Consider the following 24,823-nt stretch of genomic DNA (forward strand, 5'->3'; position numbering starts at 1 on the left):
CCACGGGCACCATGCACACAAGGGGTATACAGTCATGCATGCAGGCAAAACACCTGGATGCATTAAAAAAAAAAACAAAACTTAATTTCTTAAATTCCTTCCCAAATGTTACAGAACTGTCCAAAGCTCCACAGAGCTGAGAGTTCTATACACTGCAAACAGCTAGTGTACAAGGGGCTCAGGGCCAGCCAGAAAGGTCCTCATATGGTTACTGTTCCCAGATGATCATTCAGTACCCCAGCAGAAAGGTGCTGGCCCCAGAGAAGCGGAACGTATATGTGAGTGTGGGATGGGATGTATATGTGCTGGTGGCGGTGACAATGAGGGAGGCAGCGCATGAAGGGGCGTGGGAGGACAGGCATCTGCCACTGCCTACTCTGGTTCTCACAGGGGACTATAAGTGTGACAGTAACCCATATTAGCATTAGCTAATAACTATCAAGCATGGCTTCATAAGTGCTAAATCAGGATAATGAGCCTTTTGAGTAAGCCACCCCCCGCTTGGTTATATAACACGAAGATAAGACCACAAATGCGTTCTTCACCACAAAGATGAACACGGCTCTATTTATGAACAAATAAGCTTTCTCATAAAAGAAGCACACAGACTATGTAATAAAAACAGGAGCCTAGAAAAATGAAATCGTTTCTGTGCCCGGACCAAAGAAGGTAGAAGAAAAGGAGTCAGGAGGCTCCAGAGGGCTCGTAAGCCAAGGGTGAAGGAGAAGTGAGGAAAGCCGCCAGTCCTTACACAGGAAGGAAAAGAAAGGCCCGCATCCTTACGTGTTTCTGCACGTCTCCCCCAATCTCCTTACTCATCTTCAAGTACTCTGCCACGGGATTGGCAAGCAGCGAGTCAAAGGCTTGCACATATGGAACGGCTCCTGGGGAGGCAGACACACAACAGGAACCATCAGTCACGCAACAGAAGGCTTAAAAACTTCCGTGGGTGGTGTGTGCTGGCACGTATGTGGACATCAGAGGACCACTTCAGGTCTCTGTCCTTGCCATCTGCTTTGACACAGCAACCCTTCTCGCTCAGGACTGCACACACCTGGCTGACAAGCCCACGAGCTCCCAAGGAGGCAAGCTCCTGTCTCTGCTGCCCATCTCAATACGGAGTCCTGGGATCACAGACACATGCTCCTGTGGCCAGCACTAAGTGGGGTCTGAGGATCTGAACTCGGGTTCTCAAGCTTGTTTGGCAAGCATTTAACCTGCTGAGCTATCTCCCCAGACCGGAGATGGTTCTTGAAAGGGGAAAGTCAAGGAGACACAGTGCAGAAAAAACTAGAGCAGCAGTCGGGCAGCGGAGCTCTGTCTCTACCGCCATCACTAACGGCCTCTGTGACATCCTTCCTCTCTAGGCTAATGTTCTTCATCTATGAAGTGAAAAGAAACATAATGACCCCCCCCCCCACCCCCGGATTCCTTCAGCTCCAGCGCTCTGTGTCTGTTACTGTATCGGCAAATGGTTAATCGGATAAATCATTTAGAAATAAGAAACTTTAATATCATTTATCATTTGACAGAATGACTAAAGTCATTCTGCTAAAGGACAGGAACATCACACAAGCAGGAAGTTCTTGTGTTAAAACTACTTAACCACAGACCTCCCTGTGCCAAGTCACTTCCTTCCTGATCTGTTCACAGGAGATGAACTACCTACGTTAAGTCAGGGAAGTGGGCTCTAAAGAAGAGAGCTCACCAGGACAGAAATTGAGGCAGGGACAACACAAGCACCCCCACGGGTCTGGCTTACCTTTTGAAGAGCTGTCTCCGTAGCCACAGTGCATGTCCGAGGAGTGGGACACTGCCTCCAGGCGGCCCACTGCCCTCTCCAATCTTTCTACAAGATTTTGCATGTCGGCCATAATGTTCCACCTGCTGGAACAGATCAGATGTTATGTGCTATTTTAATATTATACCCACATGGGGTGAGAAGGATGCCAGTTCTGCAGAACAGGATAATTTAGTAATAAAATACAGTGGGAAAGTCATCTAGAAAATTTGCAAAACTAAGCAGACTTCATTACGTAAGAAAACAACTCAGGAAAAAGTGTCCACTAATGCAAATCTTATTCAAATACTTATTGAGTACTTAGCATATACTAACAAATATTTGTGTGGGAATTTAGAATTTACAAAGTATGGTCATACAAATTTTCTCAGGTTAAGCCTCCCCTACAACTATCTGGGATAATAACAATACTCCTTTGGGGGTGGGAGAAGCCCAGGTCTTCAATGCTAGGCAAGCACTCTCCCACTTAGTCATACCCCCAACCCATTACTGAATTCTTATCTACTGAAATTTAGTTTTGAGCGACAGTCAATGACATGTCTCCAGTCACTGATCACCACAGAAGCCAACATTCAGATCTCCTGCTATATGTTTGTACCCCAACCCCAACTTTCTGCTGTCTGCAGTGGGACGTCATAGACCAAGATAAATAGCATCCTTGCTGACTTGAAGGTTGAGAGAGGGTATTTAACGTATACACTAACAACTACCCAGCGAATGGGAAAAGCTGAAGATGACAAAAGCTGCAGACAGGGCGGCATGGGGTTTCAGAGGAGGGCGAATGCATCAGCTGGGAGATCAGATGAGGCCATCATGAAGCTGCCATCTGAGCCAGGCTCCAAAGAGAATGGGTAGGGTCTAGATATGCAGCCAGGAAGAAGAGGACAGACCTGACGGTTTGTTATAGACTTGTCCCTTCCTGAACCAGCCTTGTTCACTGTCTAAGACCGTAAAGAAGGAGAAAGTTGCTGATCTAATTGGACTCTTACTCTACTCTCCCATCCAGATCACTCACTCCCTGGCAGGTTAGGCTGGAGGTGTGCAGTCCTTCTTTATGAACCATACACACTGTGCAACCACAGAGGGACAAGGGCCCCGACTACACACCCACGTGTGAAGTATTTCCTATCTGCACCATATAAGGTAACTGTGAGTGCAGAATTTCAGCTAAAGCCTTGACTTAAATTCCGATTAATCAAAACATTAAGTAGTTCAAATAAATGAAGCTGACCCGACTCAGTGACTCCCACAACAATTGTGATTCTTCCACAAAATCAGAGTTGGCACACCAGGTATCTCCCTCTTCCACACTGGCCTCCCTGTGCAGGTGATAAGCAGCTCGCCAGACAATACAGCCCCTGTCTGTTCTGTTTACAGGTCCTGTCTCTCTGGACCCAGGCGCTTGTTACCAAACGTTATTTAAGAGTGTTAGTGAGAAATCAACGCAGCCTTTCCGTTTCCTGACCTGAAGAAGCGGATAAACCTCTAGATCTAACCCTACTCACAAGCAGAGACCGGGGACAGCAGACACTCGCTCTCCCTCACGTTAGCAAAAGCATCAAGCAATAGCCATCCTGCTTCCCTGCTCCATTCTGGGCAGGGCACTCACATATGATCCACACTATAAATCTAGGGGAAGAAACCAAATCCCGAAGCTCTCATCCATGCACAGCACTCAACTGTACAATGTGCTCTGTCACACACAAAGGCAACCAGTGAGGCCAGCGCTAATACAGAAAATGCAATACAAGCTGCGTAGGACTGTATGTGCTACCACAGCTCTGAAAACTAGTATCATTTTATTTTAAGATTGGTTTTTATTTTACATGAATGGGTGTTTTGCTTACAAGTACATTATGTATGTAGATGGCCTTCAGAGGCTACAACAGGGGGTCAGATCTCCTAGAACTGAAGTTACAGATAGCTGTGAGCTGCTATGTGGGTGGATAATTGAACCCAGGTCCTCAGGAAGAGCAGCCAGTGCTCTTAACCACTGAGCCATCTCTCCAGCCCTGAACACTCATTTTAAAAGTTCAATAACTCTTTAGGAGCTCCATGGTTAAAAGTGTGTACTTCTCTTTCACAGGACCTGAGTTCTGTTGCTAGCACCACTTCAGACAGCTCCTAACTCCCTGGAATTCCAACTCCAGAGGATCCAGTGACTTCCGGCCCCTGGGACACATACACAAATACACATAATTAAAGAAAAAAAGAAATCATTTTTCCTCCAACTCCCAAGTTGCTAAAGGTGACTCTAAACTCCAAGTTCTCCTGCCTGCACCTCCCACATGCTAAGATTACAGGCATGAACCACCTACCTGGCTAAGGCTACTATTTATAGCGAATCTCTTCCCACTAACCAAACACGGAACCCCAGGGCTTCGGGGTTGTTTCTGTTTGTTTTGTGGGAATAGGGTGAGATCTGACATGTTATGGGAAGGAATGTCCAGAAGCAAAAGGACTGAAAGACAAACCAAATGATACAACTCTCTCCTCCCAAGAGCTCAGATTACAGGTGAGCCACCACTTCCGGCAAGACACACTTCTCACCCTATACACCCCCTTCAGGGTGGCCATGTCCACTTGTCCCTCGCCTTCAACTGCTGTCACTGTAGAAGCACACCCAACCCACTCGCAAGCACCATCCGTTAAAACTTCCGAGCAGCATATCCAAGTCAGGCCATCCTTCTGGGACTCAGAGTTAACTCAGAGCCACCTTCCACTTAGACATCTATACCTGACTGTCCCTAAGGCACCTCAAACTGAAATACAACCCCTCATCTTCCCAGCAATCCCTGTCCACACTGTCTCAGTGATCCTGCACTGCCCGGTCAGTGTGCACTGCCCAGCAGTCACATAACTGCCCAAGCTGTAACCTGGAAACTGTCAGCTTCATGAAATATTGTCTGAAATAAACACATTACAGCCTCTATTTTGTATATCTAAAGAACAGATAGATGTCCCTTGCCTTCATCCTGACTAGGAGAAACCACTGAGGCGTTCCGTGACTGCTGCCGTAACCTCCTAGCTAGTCTCCCTGGAATTCAGCACCACGCACGTCACCCATCTCACAGGCACATGTCATTAGGACCTATTTTTTATTTTGTGTAGATGTGTGTGGATATGGGGGGTGGTTGCAGAGGAGAATTTTTGGGTGTTGATTCTCTCCTTCTAGGTAGGAGGTTTTGAGGCAGGGTCTCTCAGTGTTTCTTGCAGTTGCATCATGTATGTGATCTTTTGTTGACTCTCTTGCCTCCGCCTCCCACCTTGCTGTAAGAATGCCTAGATTACAAATGTGAGCTCCAGCATCCAGCATGTTTTTTTTTTCCAATATGGGTTCCAGGAGTCAAACTCAAGCAACAGGTTTGAGCAGCGTGAGCGTTTACTCACGAACTATTGCCCTGACCCATAAAACTAACATGTTTTTATTTGATCCCATTCAGCTTTGCCCTCAGCATCAGGCTGAAGTCCAAAGAGCCTTTCCCTAAGCAAGCCTTTCATTCTCACCTGTGCTCACCTGGTTTCATCTCACTCCACCTAGCTCGACCACACTACGGCAACCAGGACTTTCTTGCATTTCTATAAAAAGCCATGTCTTCTTTCATTTATTGGCCTGGTTGCACTTTGCCCTATCTCAGGAACTCTTATTGTCCTTTAAGACTCAGGTAAGCTATCACCTACCTAAAAGAGCGTGTCCACGTATGTACTTTCATGATACTGCGCACTTATCTCTGCCACCACACAGAGGTTTAAAACCATTTCTTGTGTGTGTGTGTGTGTGTGTGTGTATTTGGTTTTTTGAGACAGGGTTTCTCTGTAGCTTTGGAGCCTGTCCTGGGACAGCTCTTATAGACCAGGCTGGCCTCAAGCTCACAGTGATCTGCCTGCCTCTGCCTCCCGAGTACTGGGATTAAAGGCGTGCGCCACCACCGCCTGGCTTTAAAAATATTTTTAAGTATTTAGTTATTTATTACATATATACCGTTCTGCCTGTATGCCAGAAGCAAGCACCAGATCTCATTATGAATGGTTGTGAGTCACCATGTGGTTGCTGGGAACTGAACTCAGGACCTCTGGAAGAGCAGTCAGGCTCTTAATCTCTGAGCCATCTCTCCAGTCCCCTAAAATCATTTCTTTTTTTTTTTTTTTGGTTTTTGAGACAGGGTTTCTCTGTGGCTTTGGTGCCTGTCCTGGAACTAGCTCTTGTAGACCAGGCTGGTCTCGAACTCACAGAGATCCACCTGCCTCTGCCTCCAGAGTGCTGGGATTAAAGGTGTGAGCCACCACCACCCGGCTTAAAATCATTTCTTAATAACCAAATGCAGGAGCTGATGAGATGGCTCACCAAATAAGGGCACTTGCCACCAAGCCTAATGCCCTGAGTTAGATCCCCAGAACTCACATAAAGGGGGAAAAACACTCCTGCAAGTTGTCCTTTAACCCCCATGCTTCTGCACAGATGGACAGGGACACACACAGACAGACATATGGACAAATGGACGACACACACAACAGCTAGCTAGATGGATGGATGAATAAAAGAAACAAAGATAAGGACTGCCAGACGGATGGACAAACACAAGAAAGAAAGAAACAAAGAAAGAAAGAGGGGCTGGAGAGATGGCTCAGCGGTTAAGAGCATTGCCTGCTCTTCCAAAGGTCCTGAGTTCAATTCCCAGCAACCACATGGTGGCTCACAACCATCTGTAATGAGGTCTGGTGCTCTCTTCTGGCCTGCAGGCATGCACACACACAGAATATTGTATACATAATAAATAAATAAATATTTAAAAAAAAAAAAAAAGAAAGAAAGAAAGAAAGGAAGGATGGAAGGAAGGAAGGAAGGAAGGAAGGAAGGAAGGAAGGAAGGAAGAAAAGAAAAGAGAGAGAAAGGAACCAGCAGGCAGTTGTCACCATGGGGCTGGGATCATAGCTTGTCTTTGGATCCAGCATTAGAAAATGACAGGAGCTAAAAATACAGCAGGCTATCCAAAAGCAGACCTCTGGATAGATGAACAATTTGAGTGGCACCCTACCTACTAATATCTAAACACAGGCCTGGCCTCTCTCCTTCCTTCATCTCTGTGGGGAAGTGGTTTTCTCCTTCTTATCATTCTTTGCTTGTTTTTACAAAACCTCACAAAAAATAATGTTCACCTAAAAATAAGTCCTGCCTTCTCAGGCACAAATCATATATAGAGATATCTTAAAAGTAAGTACCAGTTAAAAGTGAAATAATTTCTTATTAGAATATGTAATTTTAGGTCCTGAGTTCAATTCCCGGAAACCACATGGTGGCTCACAACCATCTGTAATGAGGTCTGGTGCCCTCTTCTGGCCTGTAGACATACACGCAGACAGAATATTGTATACATAATAAATAAATAAATAAATATTTAAAAATTTGTATGTTCATGTGTGTGTTTTCCCTGCATGTATGTCTGTGTACATGTATACCTGGTGCCCCAAAAAGCCTAAAGAGGGCATCAGATCCCCTAGGACTTGAGTTATAGACAGTTATGCGCTGCTATGTGAGTTCTGGGAGCCAAACCCAGGTCCTCTGGAAGAGCAGCTAGTGTCCTTAAGCACTGAGCCATCTCTCTAGTCCCCTAAATTTGTTTTTTTTGGGAGGGGCATAGGAATAAATTGAGCCATCTCTCCAAGCCTACTTTCAAGCCCATTTATTTTTTTAAGGGATCCATATGAGGCTAGCCTGATCTACACAATAAGTTCCAGGCCAGCAAGGGCTACATAATGAGACTTTTTCTTAAAAATAATAACATTAAAAATGAATCCTTTTAAAAAGTGATAGAAATAGGCTATTTAAAAAAAAACAAAAGGCTAGAATGCATAGGGTATGGCATATGGAAATAAGGCTGCTAAGCAAGCTAGGTCAGATATCCAGGGAAAGTCAGATAGTGTCTGGCTTGATATAATAATGAAATGAAAAAAGATAAAAGAAAGAAAAGTATTTCTAGGTACTATGTGGTAAATGGAACAGGATTTGAATGAAAGAGAAAAAAACAGAGTTCGTAAGATTATTCATCTTTTAGCTGTTCAGGAAAAAAAAAGGTTAATACAAAAAGATTTCTTTTTTTTTCCTTCTTTCTTTTTTCAAGACAGGGTCTTATGTGGTGTTGGTTGACCTGGAACTCACTATGTAGACCAAACTGGCCTCAAACTCACAGAGATCCACCTGCCTCTGCCTGGAGTGCTGGGATTAAAGACGTGCCAACATGCCCAACTCATCATAAATGATGTTTCAATGGAAAAAAAAAACCCTACAGTAATTGGTGCCTGGGCATTCAAACTAAATGAAAACCATCAATTAGCCTACAAACTTTAGGCAACTGGGTAACTAGCACCTAAATTAAGGGCTGGGATATTTTTCTTTAAGGTTAAAATAGTTTCCCTGCCCCAAAGGGAAAGCTTTCATAGAATCAGCGCCTCTTGATTAAAAGTCACTGTAGAAATCACCTTGGATGCCAGAACAGTCTTTTCAATGTTCTTAGCAATTAGCTGGGCAGCCTCTGACCAAGCACCTTCAGTGATGGAGAGCCTAGACTTCTGAGACAGCCATTCTATTTAACAGCTCAAAGTATTCCTTATATGGAGGCAAACTTGCCTCCCTGCAGTTTCCACCCACTGCTCTCAGCTCTGCCCTCGGAGGGCACACTGACAAGAGGAACCAGACAGAGAACAAGGGTGACCGTGGGCCTGACTGAAAGCACAACAGCATTCAGAGGAGGGAGAGAAAGGCAGTCTAGAGTTACAGGTATGGGGGGCTCAGAATGATGAGGCTAAGGCAGTAGCAGGTTCTATCCGGTTCTAGTGAGAGCCAGAAGATGATGTTCATTTTGGATGTACGGAGTCTGAAGAGAAGGCGAAGCTTCTGAATAAAAATGTCGGGTAAGTATTTAGAAAGAGGGCCTGGGAAAGGATCAAGGCTGGAGATAATGTTTACAAGTCACTGGCAAGAAGAACTTCATGACATCACCATGCAGAGCAGAAGGAAACGATGAGCTTGATTCTCCAGCAATTTCTTTTGTGGCCTGAAACCAAGAAAAACTAGAAATGGCTAGAGATTCTTGCAGAAGTTGCATCTTTTTCCTCATTCTGCATTTTGTAGTACTGGGGACAGAAGCCACGCCTGGCCTCGTACACGCTACACAAATACTGCCGCTGAGCTTCGTGCGAAAACTCTCAACCTGCCGGGCGGTGGTGGCGCACGCCTTTAATCCCAGCACTCGGGAGGCAGAGGCAGGCGGATCTCTGTGAGTTCGAGACCAGCCTGGTCTACAGAGCTAGTTCCAGGACAGGCTCCAAAGCTACAGAGAAACCCTGTCTCGAAAAACCAAAAAAAAAAAAAAAAGAAAACTCTCAACCTCTTCATCCCAACAACTTCTTGCTGCTCATTAACTCATACAGAAGGCAACAGGCTGGGCTACTCCAGCAGCTCTGGTCACAACTCCAGAGCCAGGCCTAAGAAATGGTTTCTACTTTGTCCCGTGGGAGTTCTAAGTCATCAACTCAAATAAAACGGAAATGAAAGCAACCGTCCAGTCAGCCTCTATTCCTAATAACCCAGCTGTCCTTGGACTTTCCTCTGTAAGTCTGCTGAGACTTCATCTTAAGAAAGGAACTATCGCGATGCAGTGGAAGTGGCCGCACCAAGAGGTTCACTCAGGGTTACCTATTTATTTATGTACCCATGAACAGTGACTGCGCCCGAGGTTCCTGGTTATGGGGAGCAGCTGAACACACTGAGGAGAAAAACAAATAAAGATTTACAGTGGCTATCACATTACGGTGAGGGACTTTTCAGCAAATTCTCCTTTTTTTCCAAAACTTTTAAAAAAAAAAGTATCACTTTTTAGAATGAAAAAAAGAGGGAAAACTTATTGCTGGGCGGTGGTGGCGCACGCCTTTAATCCCAGCACTCGGAAGGCAGAGGCAGGAAGATCTCTGTGAGTTCGAGCCCCGCCTGGTCTACACAAGAGCTAGTTCCAGGACAGGTACCAGAGCTACAGAGAAACCCTGTCTCGAAAAACCAAAAGAGAGAGAGAGAACGTCTTTAATCCCAGCACCAGGAAGCAGGGCAGGCTGATATCCGAGTTTGAGGCCAGCTGGTCTACAGAGTAAGACACTGTTTCAAAAAGGGATTAAGGGATGAGGGAGAACACTATCTCTCAGGACATCTTTTTCAAGCTACCACAAAGTTATATTATTTTCTTTTATCCCTAACAATACAGAAATCCTTAGGACTAGACTCTAGACATGCTAACAGGAGATACCTACCTACAGGCTGGTGTGCTGGTTGATTTTATGTCAACCTGACACAAGCTAGAGCTATCTAAGGAGGATTTCAATTAAGAAAAATGCCTCCATAAGATCCATCGTGATTGATGGAGTGTTCAACCCATGGTGGGGGGGTACCATCCCTGGGCTGGTGGTCCTGGGTTCTCTAAGAGAGCAGACTGAACAAGCCATGGTAAGCAAGCCAGTAAGCAGCACCCCTCAATGACCTCCATTCATTCCCAGCTCCTGCCATTGGAATTCCTGTCCTGACTTCCTTCAATGATAGACTATGATCTGGAAGTATGAAACAGAATAAACCCTTTCCTCTCAAACTTGCTTTCTGGTCATGGAGTTTTGTCGCAGCAATAGAAGCCCTAACTAAGCCAGCTGACTTAACCCAGAAACCAAAGAATCGACTCTGCAGAGTAAAGATGTCATCTAAATCTAACCGAAATGAGGAGTCACTGTTCTTCCCTAAGATTTTGGTTTCACTGATGATACCAATGACATTTAGTGCCCAAGTCACTGCCACCTGAGGATTAGATTAAAAGAGAAAAGAAAGGCCTATCTTCTAGGGAGGGAAGGGATCCAACCCAATATCAGGGCTTGTCTCCTATTCCCTCCTGCCATGGTCCTCTGAGACTCCACGAGTGTTAGGTGAAACGGGTAATATCGCCGAGAGCTGCGGTCAGACTGGGGAACCAGCTGTTTCAGTGTTTGGGGCTAACAGACAACTCTGTGTGGCTATGGGGCCCCCTCGCCCTCACCCTGAGAAGAGTATTATGAACATTCAGCAGGCCCTTGTTACCTCCTTGTTTATACTGCACAGCGAACAACCACACTGCTGATTTCTGCCTGGATGGTTGCTTTAATAGAACAGCATTCCCTGTTCACAAATATAAAGATAGATTCAAAGATGAAATCCATCCTTAGCCATGATTCAGCTACAACGAGAGATATGAGAAGATCTGCGATTCTAAGTCTCTAATTAACTTAAATATAGGAATTGTAACGGCCTCTGGAGGAAAAAGAACGGAAACACTCTCCCCCCAAAAAAGAACCTCAAACAAAAATAGCAAGGCTGCTTATTCCTTCCATTAAACATTTCAACTATTTTCCAGCCAAATGGAAAAGTTTGGCACATGTCTGGTAATAGAAGGCAAACAAAGCTGCACTGTAGCAGAGGAATATTTTCAGAGCTTTGGCTGGTTTTTTTTTTTAATTGGGCTTATATAATGGTATATCAAGAAGAAATAATTTCATGGTGAGTGCTGAAGTTATACTAATTTAAAAACAGAAGAACTACAAGCCTATCAGCTCTATAATCCCCATCCTCTAGACCAAGCAGGCTAGCAGTAGGAACACGAACAAAGCAGGAGTTTACATAGCCATGGCACTGGGAGAGGCAAACCTGCTAACCTGCAGGTAAGTAACGCAAACTTTGCTGCTAGCACCTGCCAATCATTGGCCTTTCTCTATGCAAAGATGCAACTGGGGTGCTGGAGAGATGGCTCAGCAGTTATGAGCACTTGCTGCTCTCAGAAAGGACCCTGAGGTTGCCAGCCCTACATCAGGCAGCTCACAACTGTTCGTAACCAGCTCCAGGGGATCCAGTGCTGCCTTCTGGCCTCTACAAGCAGCAAGAGTGTGATTTACATACATCACTTGGGCACACATCCACATAAAATAAATAAATGTTAAAAAAAAGTAATAACTGAAACAGAGGGATGCCCTGGAGGGTGGCAAGTTCTTTGAAGACAACCAAGGACTTTCTTGAAAGCACAATAACTTTCCGGTGCCTCAATGAAAACAAGTGATTCCTTCGTTCCAGAGTACGAAATGCTTATAATGTGCTCAATGCAGCTACAGAGCCTCCTCAGATCCCTAAGCGGAGGAAAGAAGCCCCTGAAGAAAGCACAGCTATGCTGTCTATTACACTTATGTATTGTGTGGGTGCGCACATGCTACAGTGCATGTGTTGAGGTCAGAGGACAGCTTGCAGGAGTCGGTTCTCTCCCACCACGTGAGTCCCAGGAATACACCTCAGGTGGCCGTGCTTAGCAGTAAGGGCCTTTGCATCATGAGCCATCTCACCAGCGCCTACGGAGTTGTCTTCAGCAGTTCTCCACCAGGAGAAATTCTTTCCTCCATAGAACATTTAGCAAAGTCTGAAGACATTTTTGGTTGTCACAATTGAGGAAGTGCTACCAGCATGCAATTGATAGAAGCCAAGGGTGCTGCCAAAACATCTTTATAGGACGGCCCCGAGTGTCAACTGTGCCAAGGCTGAAAAAAACTGTTCTAATATAAGAAGCATAAGGGAGTACAAATGACTCACATAAAATGCTAATCTGCGTTAGAAAGTCAAGTGTGCATATTAATTTAGGTAAGTGTCTGAGTGGGGCGGCTACAGCTCAGTGGTAGACAAGCGAGCGCAAGGCCCAGACTAATACCCAGCACTTCCAAAACACAACACAACATGGCACAGCACAACACAACTCGTAAGAGTCTAGTCGTGGAGACACCATAAATTGGAAAAGGAATTTAGACTTGATTCTTTGGGATGTGAAGTTTTCAATAATAACGCGAATAATGGACAGAGGCTAAAAAAACTATTCGTTTTAAAGAATTTTCAAAGACTCACTCTGGTGCAGAAAGCGGAATGGCAGGAACAGATAAATTGATGATGGTATCTAAAGGAATATCACAACCACTGGGTGAGATAAAGTATATGGCCCTCAGATTTCAAACCTTGGCATTAAATTTCAAACCAAAGGGTTTAACTTCCAGTAACACTCTGTATTTGCTTTTCTAAGCACAATGAATCTTGTCTCACAGAAAACTGAAATGAAGAAGTCGTAACTTTAAAGGCTCAGTCTCTGTTTTTTTTGTTTGTTTGTTTGTTTTTTGTTTCTCAAAACAGGGTTTCTCTGTAGCTTTGGAGCCTGTCCTGGAACTAGCTCTTGTAGACCAGGCTGGCCTCAAACTCTCAGAGATCCCTCTGCCTCTGCCTCCCTCCTGAGTGCTGGGATTAAAGGTGTGCGCCAAATCCCAGCACTCAGGAGGCAGAGGCAGGCGGATCTCTGGGAGTTCGAGATCAGCCTGGTCTACAGAGCTAGTTCCAGGACAGGCTCCAAAGCCACAGAGAAACCCTATCTCGAAAAGCCAAAAAAAAAAAATAAAATAAAATAAAGGTGTGCGCCACCACCGCCCAGCTTGTTTTTTTTTTTTTTAATCAACTAAAAGTTGCATGCACTATGAAGAACATGAATGAAGAGGTCCCAGTCAGGATGGAAACATTTCAAACACTGCCTCCTCAGAGCTGGATGCCCTAAGGGAGTCTACAGTGCCTGAAGGCTAGGCGATACTTTAAAGTATTTTATTGCTACCATTTTTATTAAACTTCTCTGAGTCATCAGTTATACTCAGGTGATCTCTGAAGTATTTCCGGAAGACTAGGAAATACTTTACTACAGAAAGCTCTTCTAGCTGACCCATCCAACCAGCAAACTGACAGCCACAAACTAAAACCCAAACCCATTCGGATTGGACACCGAAAGCCCCTAACAACCTGGCAGATCCCCCAGCCCCGGTTTCTGCCCAACTCCAGGTCTGAGTACTTCTCTAAGCAGTACAGACCAGCCCCGCTGCTGCCCCCACACCTGAACTCCTGCAGCGTGCTCTGCCTGGACCACCATAGGAGACGTTTTGGCCTGGCTGGCTGAACTACAAATACCTGGGAGGCTCCGGATTTTGTTCTGCTTGGTCACTCCACAACTTCAGTCCTCCTTCCATCGAGCCTTTTACATTCCTTGTCTGAATGGTACCACCCGGTTCCTTAGGCCAGAATACCAACAATTTCTAGACTATAACTACTTCTTCACGCCTAGAAATAACAAGCCTCCAGTTCTCTGGATTCCAGCCTTGATATCTGCCCCTGGCGGGACTTCAGCTCGTGACTCTCCTGCCTCAAACTGCAGGTGCTGACATTACAGACGTGCACTACTACATATGGCTGAGACTCCAGTTTGAAACTGCTAAACACAACCCCTCCTGGCCATTTCCACTTCCCCTCTCTAGTTCAAGTCCTGACATGGCAGCATCTTTTACATATTGGTCTAAGCAGTGTCTGGTCCCTTCCCATTCTGCCAAGTGAGAAAACCCTTCAAACCCCTCATAGCCTCCAGGCTAAAATCCAGTTCTTTAGCATGCTTCCAAGAGCCTCCAGAACGTGATCAGCACCTCTCATTCTCTCCAAAGTAGCACTGGAACTGAGCAAGGCTGACTGGTCACTGTCTTCCACAGGCTCAGGTCTCTATGTCCCATAGAGTACCCATAGTACTCTTTGCCTCGAGATGTGTTTTCTAGGTTCTTTATATGCCTAAGGAAATCTTGAAAGACTTAAGTCCTCCACTTCTGCCTAGAAGTGTGGCTCGGATATTTCTCCTCTATGCTCTCAGCAGCTCTGTGCTCACACAGTGCACACACTCAGCTCTCCTTGATTTGTTGGCCCCTTCCCATGCTGTAAACCCCACAAGTGTATTCCTAGCTACAAAGACTAAGTGCCTCAACTAATGTGTTTCACACATAGTAAGGTCCAATAAATTCTCAGCGAATGATGAATGTGCCGTCTGGCCTCATCCTGGAGCTTCCCTTCAAGGGGAACAGTACAAAGAGCTACAGCGGGCAGTTCTGATACTAACCTCTGTTTAAAATATCCTCAGCCCCATCTCATCTTCCACAGTGTTTCTGACTCTCCTGCTGCGTCCTTCCACAGCTCCCTCAACACATCTATAACTACTTCTTAACCGGCTTTGCCTTGCTAACTCCACGGGGGCAAGGACTAGACTTTTCAAAGCTGTATTGGACCAAACTTCCGCATTGCTGACATAGAATAAACACAATTTTGTTATCTGTTGAATTTAGTCCTGTGAAGAGATCAAACACCTCCACGTGAAAGACGAGCGAAACAAGGCATTAAAAAAAGTTAAATAAGGAATCCTACGGCTACAGGCACCGGACGACTGAGCCAGACCCAACCTGAACCATCTGACTTCGGATCCAGAAGTAGACAGCACCTCCCATAAAGTTAAGCTTGGCTTCCTATTAATAGCGGCAGTCTAAGAGCAAGGGGAGCTCTCTGAAAGTAAACGCAGGGCTTACTATTTTAAACAGGCATTCCAAAAATTTATTTATTTATTTTTTAGTTCCACAAAGCAGGTAGCCTTTAACCTGCAGCTGCCCAGATCGAAAGACTACCCCAAGTTAGAGCGGTTCCAAAGAAATGAACGTAGGAAGGACCCGAAACTGGAAATCTCTCTAAAATCAGATTCTTTTCTTCTCCGAGATCAATTTACCCATCCGTGCAATGGGAATGAGACCCGATCAGAATGAAATGCTAAGGTCTCGCAGAGTCCAGCCTCAGCGGAGGCTGTAGGCAGTGCTGCGAAATCGAGAGGAAAGTGGCTTCCTCGGATCTCCCGGCTCATTCTGTTACCCCGGCCCCACCTCAAGAGACCGCACCCAGGAACCCGAGATCGCCGAAGAACCACGGTCCCCTCTACAGGGCTCCCCATACACAAGTAGGCTAACAAGGCCATTACCAACACCAGGAACGGGTGGGCTCCAAAGACCACCCCAATCCTTATCCAAACACCAACCCTCACCTTAAGAGTTCCGCCTCACCTCCGGACTGCGATCAGCCGCTCTCCACTTCCGGCAAGAACCGCCCAGCGGTCTTCGCGCGACCCACTTCCGGGCCCTCACTGGGCGCGGCACCCCCACCGGAAATGAAGCACCGGCTGAAACGCTAGCCCGGGAGAGAGGAAGAAGTTTGGCCACCCGGCTCGTGACTCCGCCCTCATTCCCCGCCACCGGAGAGAGATTCCGGCCCAGGAGCACTTGGGGAAGGGCTCCGCCTCCATGGCGGAGGCGACTACGAGAAGGGGCGGGTTTGCAGATTGGGCACGCCCCGAAGCCCGGACCAATGAGAATCAGAAGTCCCTGGCCAAGCCCCGCCTCCGCAAAGGAGGACAGATGAGTGGCTGAGTCTCCTGTCAGTTTGTGCTCGGTGACTCAGGCTGGTCCGTTTTTTGTTTTTTTTTTTTTTTTTTTTTTGCCCTCACTCCGGAAGCGGCTCAGGGAACAACAGTAACGCTGAAGGCTCCGAGAGCCAGAGCCTCTGGTGGTGAGGATCATAGCCAAGCTCCACTCTTCGCTGGGCGTACAAACTTTGGTTTCCCTGTCTGTGGTGCGGAAAAGCACTGGACTCCCAGAGGCTGAGCGTAGCAGGCTCGGCTTTTGAGCGTCTGGGCATGCCCACCCTTGCTCGGCTCTGTGGCTACGGCGGGGAAGGTGGAGAAAACCTTCCACTCGCGCCCCCACTTCCTGTTTGCTCTGTGTGCTTTGTGACCATAGATGGTCAGGTCTGTGGCCGCTTGAAAGCTTCCGCCCCGAGGCTTTGGAGTCCTTCCTCCCATCCAGCGGGGTGTGGTCCCTGAGAATGAAATGAGCAGAATTAGAGATCTGTCCCATTCCTCAAAAATCTTGCTTTTGAGGCGTCCTCGCCCCAGGCTACGTATTCTCAGGTGCCCGCTAATGAATTCATGTGCCACTGAGAACTGTACCCTGCTGGGCAGTCCTCGCCTCCCTGCTTCTTAGACAGGATGTCACGTCTTTGTTTTCTCCGGACTTAACACTTCCCAACCGGTCATTATCCTCCCACAAAGATTTATTTCTAGAAAAAAAAATTAGTGAGCGCTGTGCTAGGGTTCTTACCCCTTAGACTGAGTGACTGACAGCTCCATGTTCAAGTTGAATGCAGGTGTTATATGCCAGAGTCAATCACTCAATAAACACAGTTCTTGTAATAATAGCTACCATTTACTGCGTGCTGACTTCATGCCAGGCTTGTGCTGAGTGCTCAAACCATTTTCATTTAATCCTAATAGCAATTCTCTGCGGTAGGTACCATTACATCCTCGGAATTTCAAAGGAGGAAGCTGAATAACTTGCCAAGGTCACAAAGTAGATGTTGGAACTTTGAAGGGAAGATAGAACTGATTCTTAAAACCAATGAGTTTAATTAACCCCAGTGATAGATCGATCTGGAATCATTTGAGGCATTAGATGCCTCTGGCTCTAGATACACATGGGTTCCATTCCTGATTTGAGCCCTTTACTAGGGGCCTGAATTCGGACACCTTACTGGCCTCTCCCAATTCTATGATCCTAGTATATTTAAAAGAAAAAATGAAGCCGGGCGGTGGTGGCGCACGCCTTTAATCCCAGCACTCGGGAGGCAGAGACAGGCGGATCTCTGTGAGTTCGAGACCAGCCTGGTCTACAAAGGGAGTTCCAGGACAGGCTCCAAAGCTACAGAGAAACCCTGTCTCGAAAAACAAAAAAGAAAAAAAAGGAAAAAATGACAACATGGCGAACTGACAAAGTGTATATTTAAAATATGTACATTTTGGCCGGGCGGTGGTGGCGCACGCCTTTAATCCCAGCACTCGGGAGGCAGAGGCAGGCGGATCTCTGTGAGTTCGAGACCAGCCTGGTCTACAGAGCTAGTTCCAGGACAGGTTCCAAAGCTGCAGAGAAACCCTGTCTCGAAAAACCAAAAAAAAAAAAAAATGTACATTTTGGAGGCAGGGGTAGTGACTCTCACCTTTAGTTCTAGCACTCAGGAAGGAGAGGCAGATAGACCTTTGTGAGTTCAAGGCCAGCCTGATACACATAGTGAGTTCCAAACCAGCGAGGGATTCACAGTGAGACCTTATCTCAAACAAATACATTTGGACTGGAAAAATTAATCAGTGGGGTGAAGACACCTGCTACAAAGTCTGATGACTTAAATCATGTGCCCTCAGTTCCCACACATAAATAAAATTTTTGTTTTGTTTGAGACAACTTCTCCTACCCTTGGCTGGCCTGGAGCTTACCATGTAAACCAGACTGGCCTCAAACTCACAGAGATATGCCTGCTTCTGCCTCCTAAGTACTAGAATTAAAAGGTGTACTGGTCAATAAATATTTTTTAATTTAAAAGTATATATGTGTATTTAACCAAAAATACTCTTTTTTTTTTCGAGGCAGAGTTTTCAGGCTGCCCTTGAACTCTCAGAGATTTACCTGCTTTTCCTTCCAAGTGCTGGGATTAAATGCGTGCACCACCACCACCTGATCAGAAATACTGTCTTGGCATCAGAAGATTAGGCAGGTATGGTGCATACCTGTGATCTTAGCTCTTGGGAAGCTGAGGTAGGAGGATTCTGAGTTTGAGGCCAGCTTGGGCTACATAGCAACAACCTATCTGAAAACAAAACAAAACAAAATTTAAAAGGTTAAACTTAAGTGTGTATGAAGCTCAGACCCAACACCCCCTCCCCCCAATCTATCCCACCCTCCTAAATCCCTTTCTTGAATAGGGGCAAAAAATGTGCAGATCATACATACATCTAAGAGCAATAGGAGAAAGAGGAAGAAAAGGGATAAACAGAGCCAGTGAGACAGCTCATGGGCTAAAAGTGCTTATGCATGCCTGAAGATGCCTGTAACCCACATAAAGGTGGAAGGAGAGGAGGCTGGAGAGATGGCTCAGTGGTTAAGAGCATTGCCTGCTCTTCCAAAGGTTCTGAGTTCAATTCCCAGCAACCACATGGTGGCTCACAACCATCTGTAATGAGGTCTGGTGCCCTCTTCTGGCCTGCAGACATACAGACAGAATATTGTGTACATTTTAAATAAATAAACATTTAAAAAAAAAAAAGAAAACAAAAGGTGGAAGGAGAAAAACCACCTCCCAAAGTTGTTCCCTGACTTCCACACACTTGGAATGGCATGTACGCCCACATACATGCATGCATAATGCATACATAAGTGAAAGACCATTTCCTTACCTAAACTGAAATGATAATTCATGAGGTTGCAATGAGAAATAGAAACAAGGACCTTTTTGAAGTCTTTTTTTTTTTTTTTTTTTTTTTGGTTTTTCGAGACACGGATTCTCTGTGGCGTTGGAGCCTGTCCTGGAACTAGCTCTATATACCAGGCTGGTCTCGAACTCACAGAGATCTGCCTGCCTCTGCCTCCTGAGTGCTGGGATTAAAGGTGTGCGCCACCTTCGCCCGGCTTGAAGTCATTTTCTAAGATTATTATAGAAAATGAACACACGACTTACAGCTTGTTTGGAATGCATACATAGATGCATGCACTTGTAAGTCCAGTCACAGAATAAAAACATTACCCATCGCATGTTTGTCTAGATATTGAAGGAAACGTATTCAGCTCTTCCTATGTACCAAGCGCTATGGTTTTTCTTCAAGTTCCACAACTGTGATAGAACAGTAGCTTCCAGGTTTCTTTTTCTCACTGATGCTGTTCTGCGCCCAGGCCACCATGTCTTGTCCACAGCCTGCTCACATCTAGCACGTATTTAGTAAGTGCCTTGGATGATGCTGAAGTGTCATTTCCTGAGCTAAGGCGGAGGAGTAAAACAGTGGAGACCGGAATTCGGCCAAGATGAGGTGAGTAGTTCCTGAAGAAGACGACTTCGACACATGGCTGGACGAAGAGGCTAAACCAGAGTCGAACGTGCAGAACTTGCTGCGGTCCAGTGCAGTCCTGGGCTGTGCCCCCACTGGCAAGATGGACTTTAATGGGAGGGCTATTCGGTTGCATTTTATCACTGTGCTGTAGAGCACGGACTCAAGTAAGCAAGACAGAGAGACAGGGGCAGAAAGAGGGCCAGCACAGTGACTCAGTGAGTAGGAGTACTTGCTGCAGAGACCTGGTGACCTGAGTCCTATCCCTGGAACCTCCAGAAGGGTGGGAGGGGAAAAACGCCACAAAACTGTTCTCCGACCTCTGCATGGCTCTGTGGCATGCATACACATAAGCATATGCATCACACACACACAAAACAATGATAATAACTTGATCATTTCTATTCTTTTTAAAGAGGACAGGCCCTGGAGAGATGGTTCAACAGTTAAGAGTTGCGCTTGTGGACCTAAATTTGGTTCCTAGCACCCATATCTGGTGATTCACAACTGCCTGTAACTCCAGCTCCAGGAGTATCTGACATCCCTGGCCCCCGTGAACACATGCATTCATATGCACATACCCAGAGATATATATACATGCACATAATTCTTAAAATATATAAATAATGTTTTTTGGGTTTTTTTTGTTTGTTTTGTTTTTCGAGACAGGGTTTCTCTGTAGCTTTGGGGCCTGTCCCAGAACTAGCTCTTGTAGACCAGCCTGGCCTCAAACTCACAGAGATCCACCTGCCTCTGCCTCCCGAGTACTGGGATTAAAGGCGTGCACTGTCACCACCCGGACCAATATACCATTCTTATGAAAGGATTATTGATCATGAGGATAGAAAGAGGATAGATGAATATGATCCTTTAGAGTACATTTGGTCCCCCAGGGCTACCACTGGAATTCCTCTAAAACTCACATAGAAACAATCCTCATCAATAGCAAGTGATGGACCTCTTAGGATATGATTAGGCTCTGAGAACTGTGCCCTTATGGATGGCACTGATGCCTTTGGAAGGCTTGAAACCTCTGCCTACTTGCTCTCCTATCTTCTACCCTTTAAAGACTTGGCAACAAGAAACCATCTCAGCAGCCCAGAGCAGGACTTTATCAGACAGCTTGAGGACTTCCAACCTCCAAAACTATTAGAAAATAATTTCTTAGTCTCAGGCATTTTTCTATAGTAGCTGGAAGGACTGACATTGCGTGTATATTTTTACTTAATATTACATTTCCTCCTCAGTGAGCACTATAATCCTAATTGTTGGAGGGGTGGGTTGCTTGCTTGCTTGTTTGTTTTGAGACCGAGTCTCACTATGTAGCACAGCCTAGCCTGAAAATCACTATATAAACCAGGCTGGCCTCAAACTCACAGAGATCCACCTGCCGCTGCTTCCCAAATGCTGGCGCAAGCAATTATCTTTGAATGTCTTTCTCCCCCCTGTTGGTTTCTTTCTCCTTGCAATTCTTTGTGTGTCTGGCACAGAATTGATAATAAATATTTATGGGGAAAAAATTTGACTAAATGAAAAGGGTAGGAAGGTGGCCCTGAGACTTGGGGTGCTGGTGATGGCAAGCGAGAGCAGAACAGGATTTGGGGGTTTGGAGGCTTTGAGTTTGAGAACTTAAACTCTAGTCTGGGGTGGGGGAAGGGAGGAAAGACTTGTGGTGGATCAGTTTACAAAGAGGAATTGCCCTCACTCTTTGCATATATTATCACCTCTTTTCTTTCTTTCCTTTTCTTTTCTTTTCTTTTTTTGCTGGGGTCGGGGCTGGGTTTCAGCACATTTTAGGTCTGCAGAATCGCTTTGTCTGGGGAGGGCTGGGTACCCAAGTCCCCTCCTTATCTCTCAGGGTTTCAGACCCAGAATTCTGACAGTTCATCTGGAGCTCTTCCCAGCCTGGCTCATGGACAGTGTGGATCCCTGCAGCCTGGCTCAGAGGACTGGGTGCATCTGTGATCTGTGTAGCCTGGCACAGCGCCTGCAGCATCCGGGCAGATCCTGTATCCTCTCCTAGGAGAGGCTGACGGCAGACAACAGTCTTTGGGAGACTGCCGTCCTTCTCCCCTTCCTAAGGCGGGGGGGGGGGGGGGGGGGGCAGGCTGCAGCCTGAGAAAAGGCACCCTCGGCCACACTTAGGAGTTGCCAACAGAAATAGCAAGGATGAAATGTGATAGTTAAAATTTGACTTCGGGGTCACCCGGACCTGGAAATGAATCCCGAATCTGCTACTTACTGTGTGATCTTGGAATTATCCTCACTTAACCTCCACAAAGGAAATTCATACCCAGCTGAAATGGCTGATAAAAATTAAGAAAGCAAATTTATACCGTTATAAAAACAGTTGGGTCTTAGGAAACAATGAATGCTAACAGCTAGTACTCAGAACAAAGAACCCATTGTCTGTGCCCCTGGTGAAGGCCACCAGAGAGCAAAATAGGATCTGAAGTGTCAACACACAGCCGGTGCCTCCAGAACTGCCAATGCCGTCTCACCAGAAAGATTTCTCCTAGACCAAAGCAAATCAGCTAGGAGTCTGAAATGCTTTGCCCACAAATAACAGAAAACCTGGCTGCAATGGCATTTAAAAAATGTTTTAATGGCTCAATTTCAAAGCCAGTATCTTCTGACCCCTCCCCTTGCCACTTTTTTTTTTTTAAGACGGGGTCTCATGCTTCAGTCTTAGCTGACCTGGAATTAATTCATCCACCTGCCTCTGCTTTCTGAGTCCTGGAATTAAAGGCATGTGCGTCCCCACCCCCACTGACTCCCATCTTTACCCCTTCAGCTGCAAGTAAGCTGCAGCAGCCGAAGCTGTCTTATCATATTTAAGGAAAGAGGAAAGAGAAGAAGAGGCAGTGTCTGAAATTGGAAAGCTGAAGTTTTCTCAAGAACCCACAACGCAGACCCTGTTTCCGGTCCCATAGCGAGATATCTCAGTGAGCTGAGTTCAGCTTCCCTGTCTCTCAGAGGGACCTTTCTGAGTTTCGTTTACACAATGTTTCCTCCCCAAAGGCCCTGAGCCCTCTTGCCCATAGCTATAACCTCTCATTCGCTGTCTTAGGGTTTCTATGGCTGCAATGAAACACCATGACCAAAAAAACAAGGTGAAGAGGAAAGGGTCTATTTTCCTTACATTTCTACATTGCAGTTCATCATTGAAGGAAGTCAGAACAGGAGCTTGAACAGGGCAGAAACCTGGAGGCAGGAGCTGCTGCAGGGGCCATAAACAGGTGCTAATAACTGCCTTGCTTTCCATGGCTTACTCCCTCTGTTTTCTTATAGAACCCAGGCCCACCAGCCCAGGGAAGGCACCACCTACCATGGACTGGCCCTCCCCCATCAATCACTGATTAAGAAGATGCCCTACAGCTGGATCTTATGGCATCGTTTTCTCAGTTAAGTTTCGCTCCTTTCAGATACCTCTGGTTTGTGTGCCAAGTTGACCAGCCAGGACACTCACAAATTCTGTGTTGTCTTTTCTCCCCTCGTTTGTCAGGCTGGAGGGGTAGCCCAGCTGGTAAAGTGTTTGCCTAACATGGCGGAAGCCCTGGATTTGATCCTCAGTACTGCTAAACCAGATATACTGGCACGCGACTCTAATCCTAGCCTTAGAGAGGTGGGGGCAGGAGGGTCAGACGTTCAAGGTCATCCTGGGCTACAAAGTGAGTTCCGGGCTAGCGTGAGATGCAATTCTGTCTTTAAACAAACAGGTCAGATAACTCAAACTCACTTGAACTCATTTGTCTTTGGGAACTCAGAGAGATGGTTCAGTGGGTAAACATACTTGCTGCAGAAGCTGGGTGGTCTGAGTTTGGTACCTGGAACCTACAGAAGTGGGAAGGAGGGAACTGATTCCACAGAGTTGTCCCCTGACCTCCACATGTGTACCGTGACATGTAGCGGTGTCCCTCCAACCTCCAAATACACATCCCACTAAATAACAGTAATTACAGCTGACTGTGGAAAGAGAGAATTAAAGGACGAGAGAAATGGCTCCGTGGTTAAAAACGCTTGCTCGCTTACAGAGGACCCAGGTTCGGTTCCCAGCACCCACACTGGATGGCGCACAACCACCTATAATTAATTCCAGGGGCTCCAGCAGCCTTTTTTGTCCGCCATGGGCACCTGTACACATGTGTGTACCTACAGACAAGGAGGCACACATACATACAAATAAAGTCCATTTAAGCCGGGCGGTGGTGGCGCACGCCTTTAATCCCAGCACTCGGGAGGCAGAGGCAGGCGGATCTCTGTGAGTTCGAGACCAGCCTGGTCTACAGAGCTAGTTCCAGGACAGGCTCCAAAGCCACAGAGAAACCCTGTCTCGAAAAAAACCAAAAAAAAAAAAAAAAGTCCATTTAAAAGAGAGTGGAATTGGTTGGGCCTAGTGCACTAGGAAATCCACGGTGAGCAGTGTCAGCTTTGGTAGTAGAAGGCAGCTGCTCTCAGACCCTCACACGTGGGATAACCGCCTGCTATGACTGAAATCTGGAATGTGCCTCCACAGGTGCTCCCTTTGAGCATACCTGGTCCCCGCTTGTGGCCCTATTTTGAAGGCTGTGGATGGAGCCTTTCAGTTGCAGGTTCTGGCGGGTGGAAATGGATGACCAGAAGGCTATCTTTGAAGGTCCTGCTCACCCACGGTTCTCATTTGCCTTCTCTGCCGCCTGGGTGGCTGCCATTGTGAACAGCTCTGCCATGGGATCCCTCCTCTGTGATGGCCACAGCACATTCCTGTCCCTTTCTGTTGTGATGGACTAAGATCCCTCTGAAACTGTGATCCAAAGTGAACCTTTCTCCGCTTCAGTTGTTTCTGGCAAGCAGTCTGAGACAGCAGCACAAGGCCAGTGTGAAGGGGATGCAGGTGACGGCCCCATCAGAGTGACAGATGTACATATGCTAAACCTTTCTGAGTGCCTCACATCAGCATACACCCTTCTCTCTATTCTTACAGTGCAAAAACTAAAACAACCCCCAAGACCTCAAACAATTCCTTTATAATCCAATAGCATGTCCCACACCCACTTTCTACCCTAACAATGGAAGCAATGCAAAGCCCCTTCCAGCATTTCATCCAGCAAGGAGTCCAGGGTCTCCAGGTAATGTTCATGCTTCTTCCAGTTCCATAAAGACCCCCACCTGCTCAACTATGTTCATAGCAGCATTGTTT

At 46.2% G+C, this 24,823-nt stretch overlaps 1 protein-coding gene across 5 annotated transcripts in view; it reads right to left on the reverse strand.

The window, feature by feature from the left end:
• The window catches only part of Cap1 (cyclase associated actin cytoskeleton regulatory protein 1), a 28,412-nt gene extending 12,386 nt beyond the window's left edge, over positions 1-16,026 (reverse strand). Inside the window, exons 1-3 of one of the 5 annotated variants that reach the window (XM_075946354.1) lie at positions 15,785-16,026; positions 1,763-1,884; positions 784-884 (exon numbers count right to left, since the gene is read on the reverse strand). In XM_075946354.1, coding sequence (XP_075802469.1) covers positions 784-884; positions 1,763-1,874 — 213 coding nt within the window. In that variant the 5' untranslated portion in view covers positions 1,875-1,884; positions 15,785-16,026. Of the gene's footprint in view, positions 1-783; positions 885-1,762; positions 1,888-13,835; positions 13,927-15,765 lie in introns of those variants that run through there. The other 4 variants (XM_075946352.1, XM_075946353.1, XM_075946355.1 and 1 more) reach the window with 4 other exon arrangements.
• Positions 16,027-24,823: the final 8,797 nt, after the last annotated feature.

This window comes from Microtus pennsylvanicus, chromosome 13 (assembly GCF_037038515.1).
Source record: "Microtus pennsylvanicus isolate mMicPen1 chromosome 13, mMicPen1.hap1, whole genome shotgun sequence".
NCBI lineage: Eukaryota > Metazoa > Chordata > Mammalia > Rodentia > Cricetidae > Microtus > Microtus pennsylvanicus.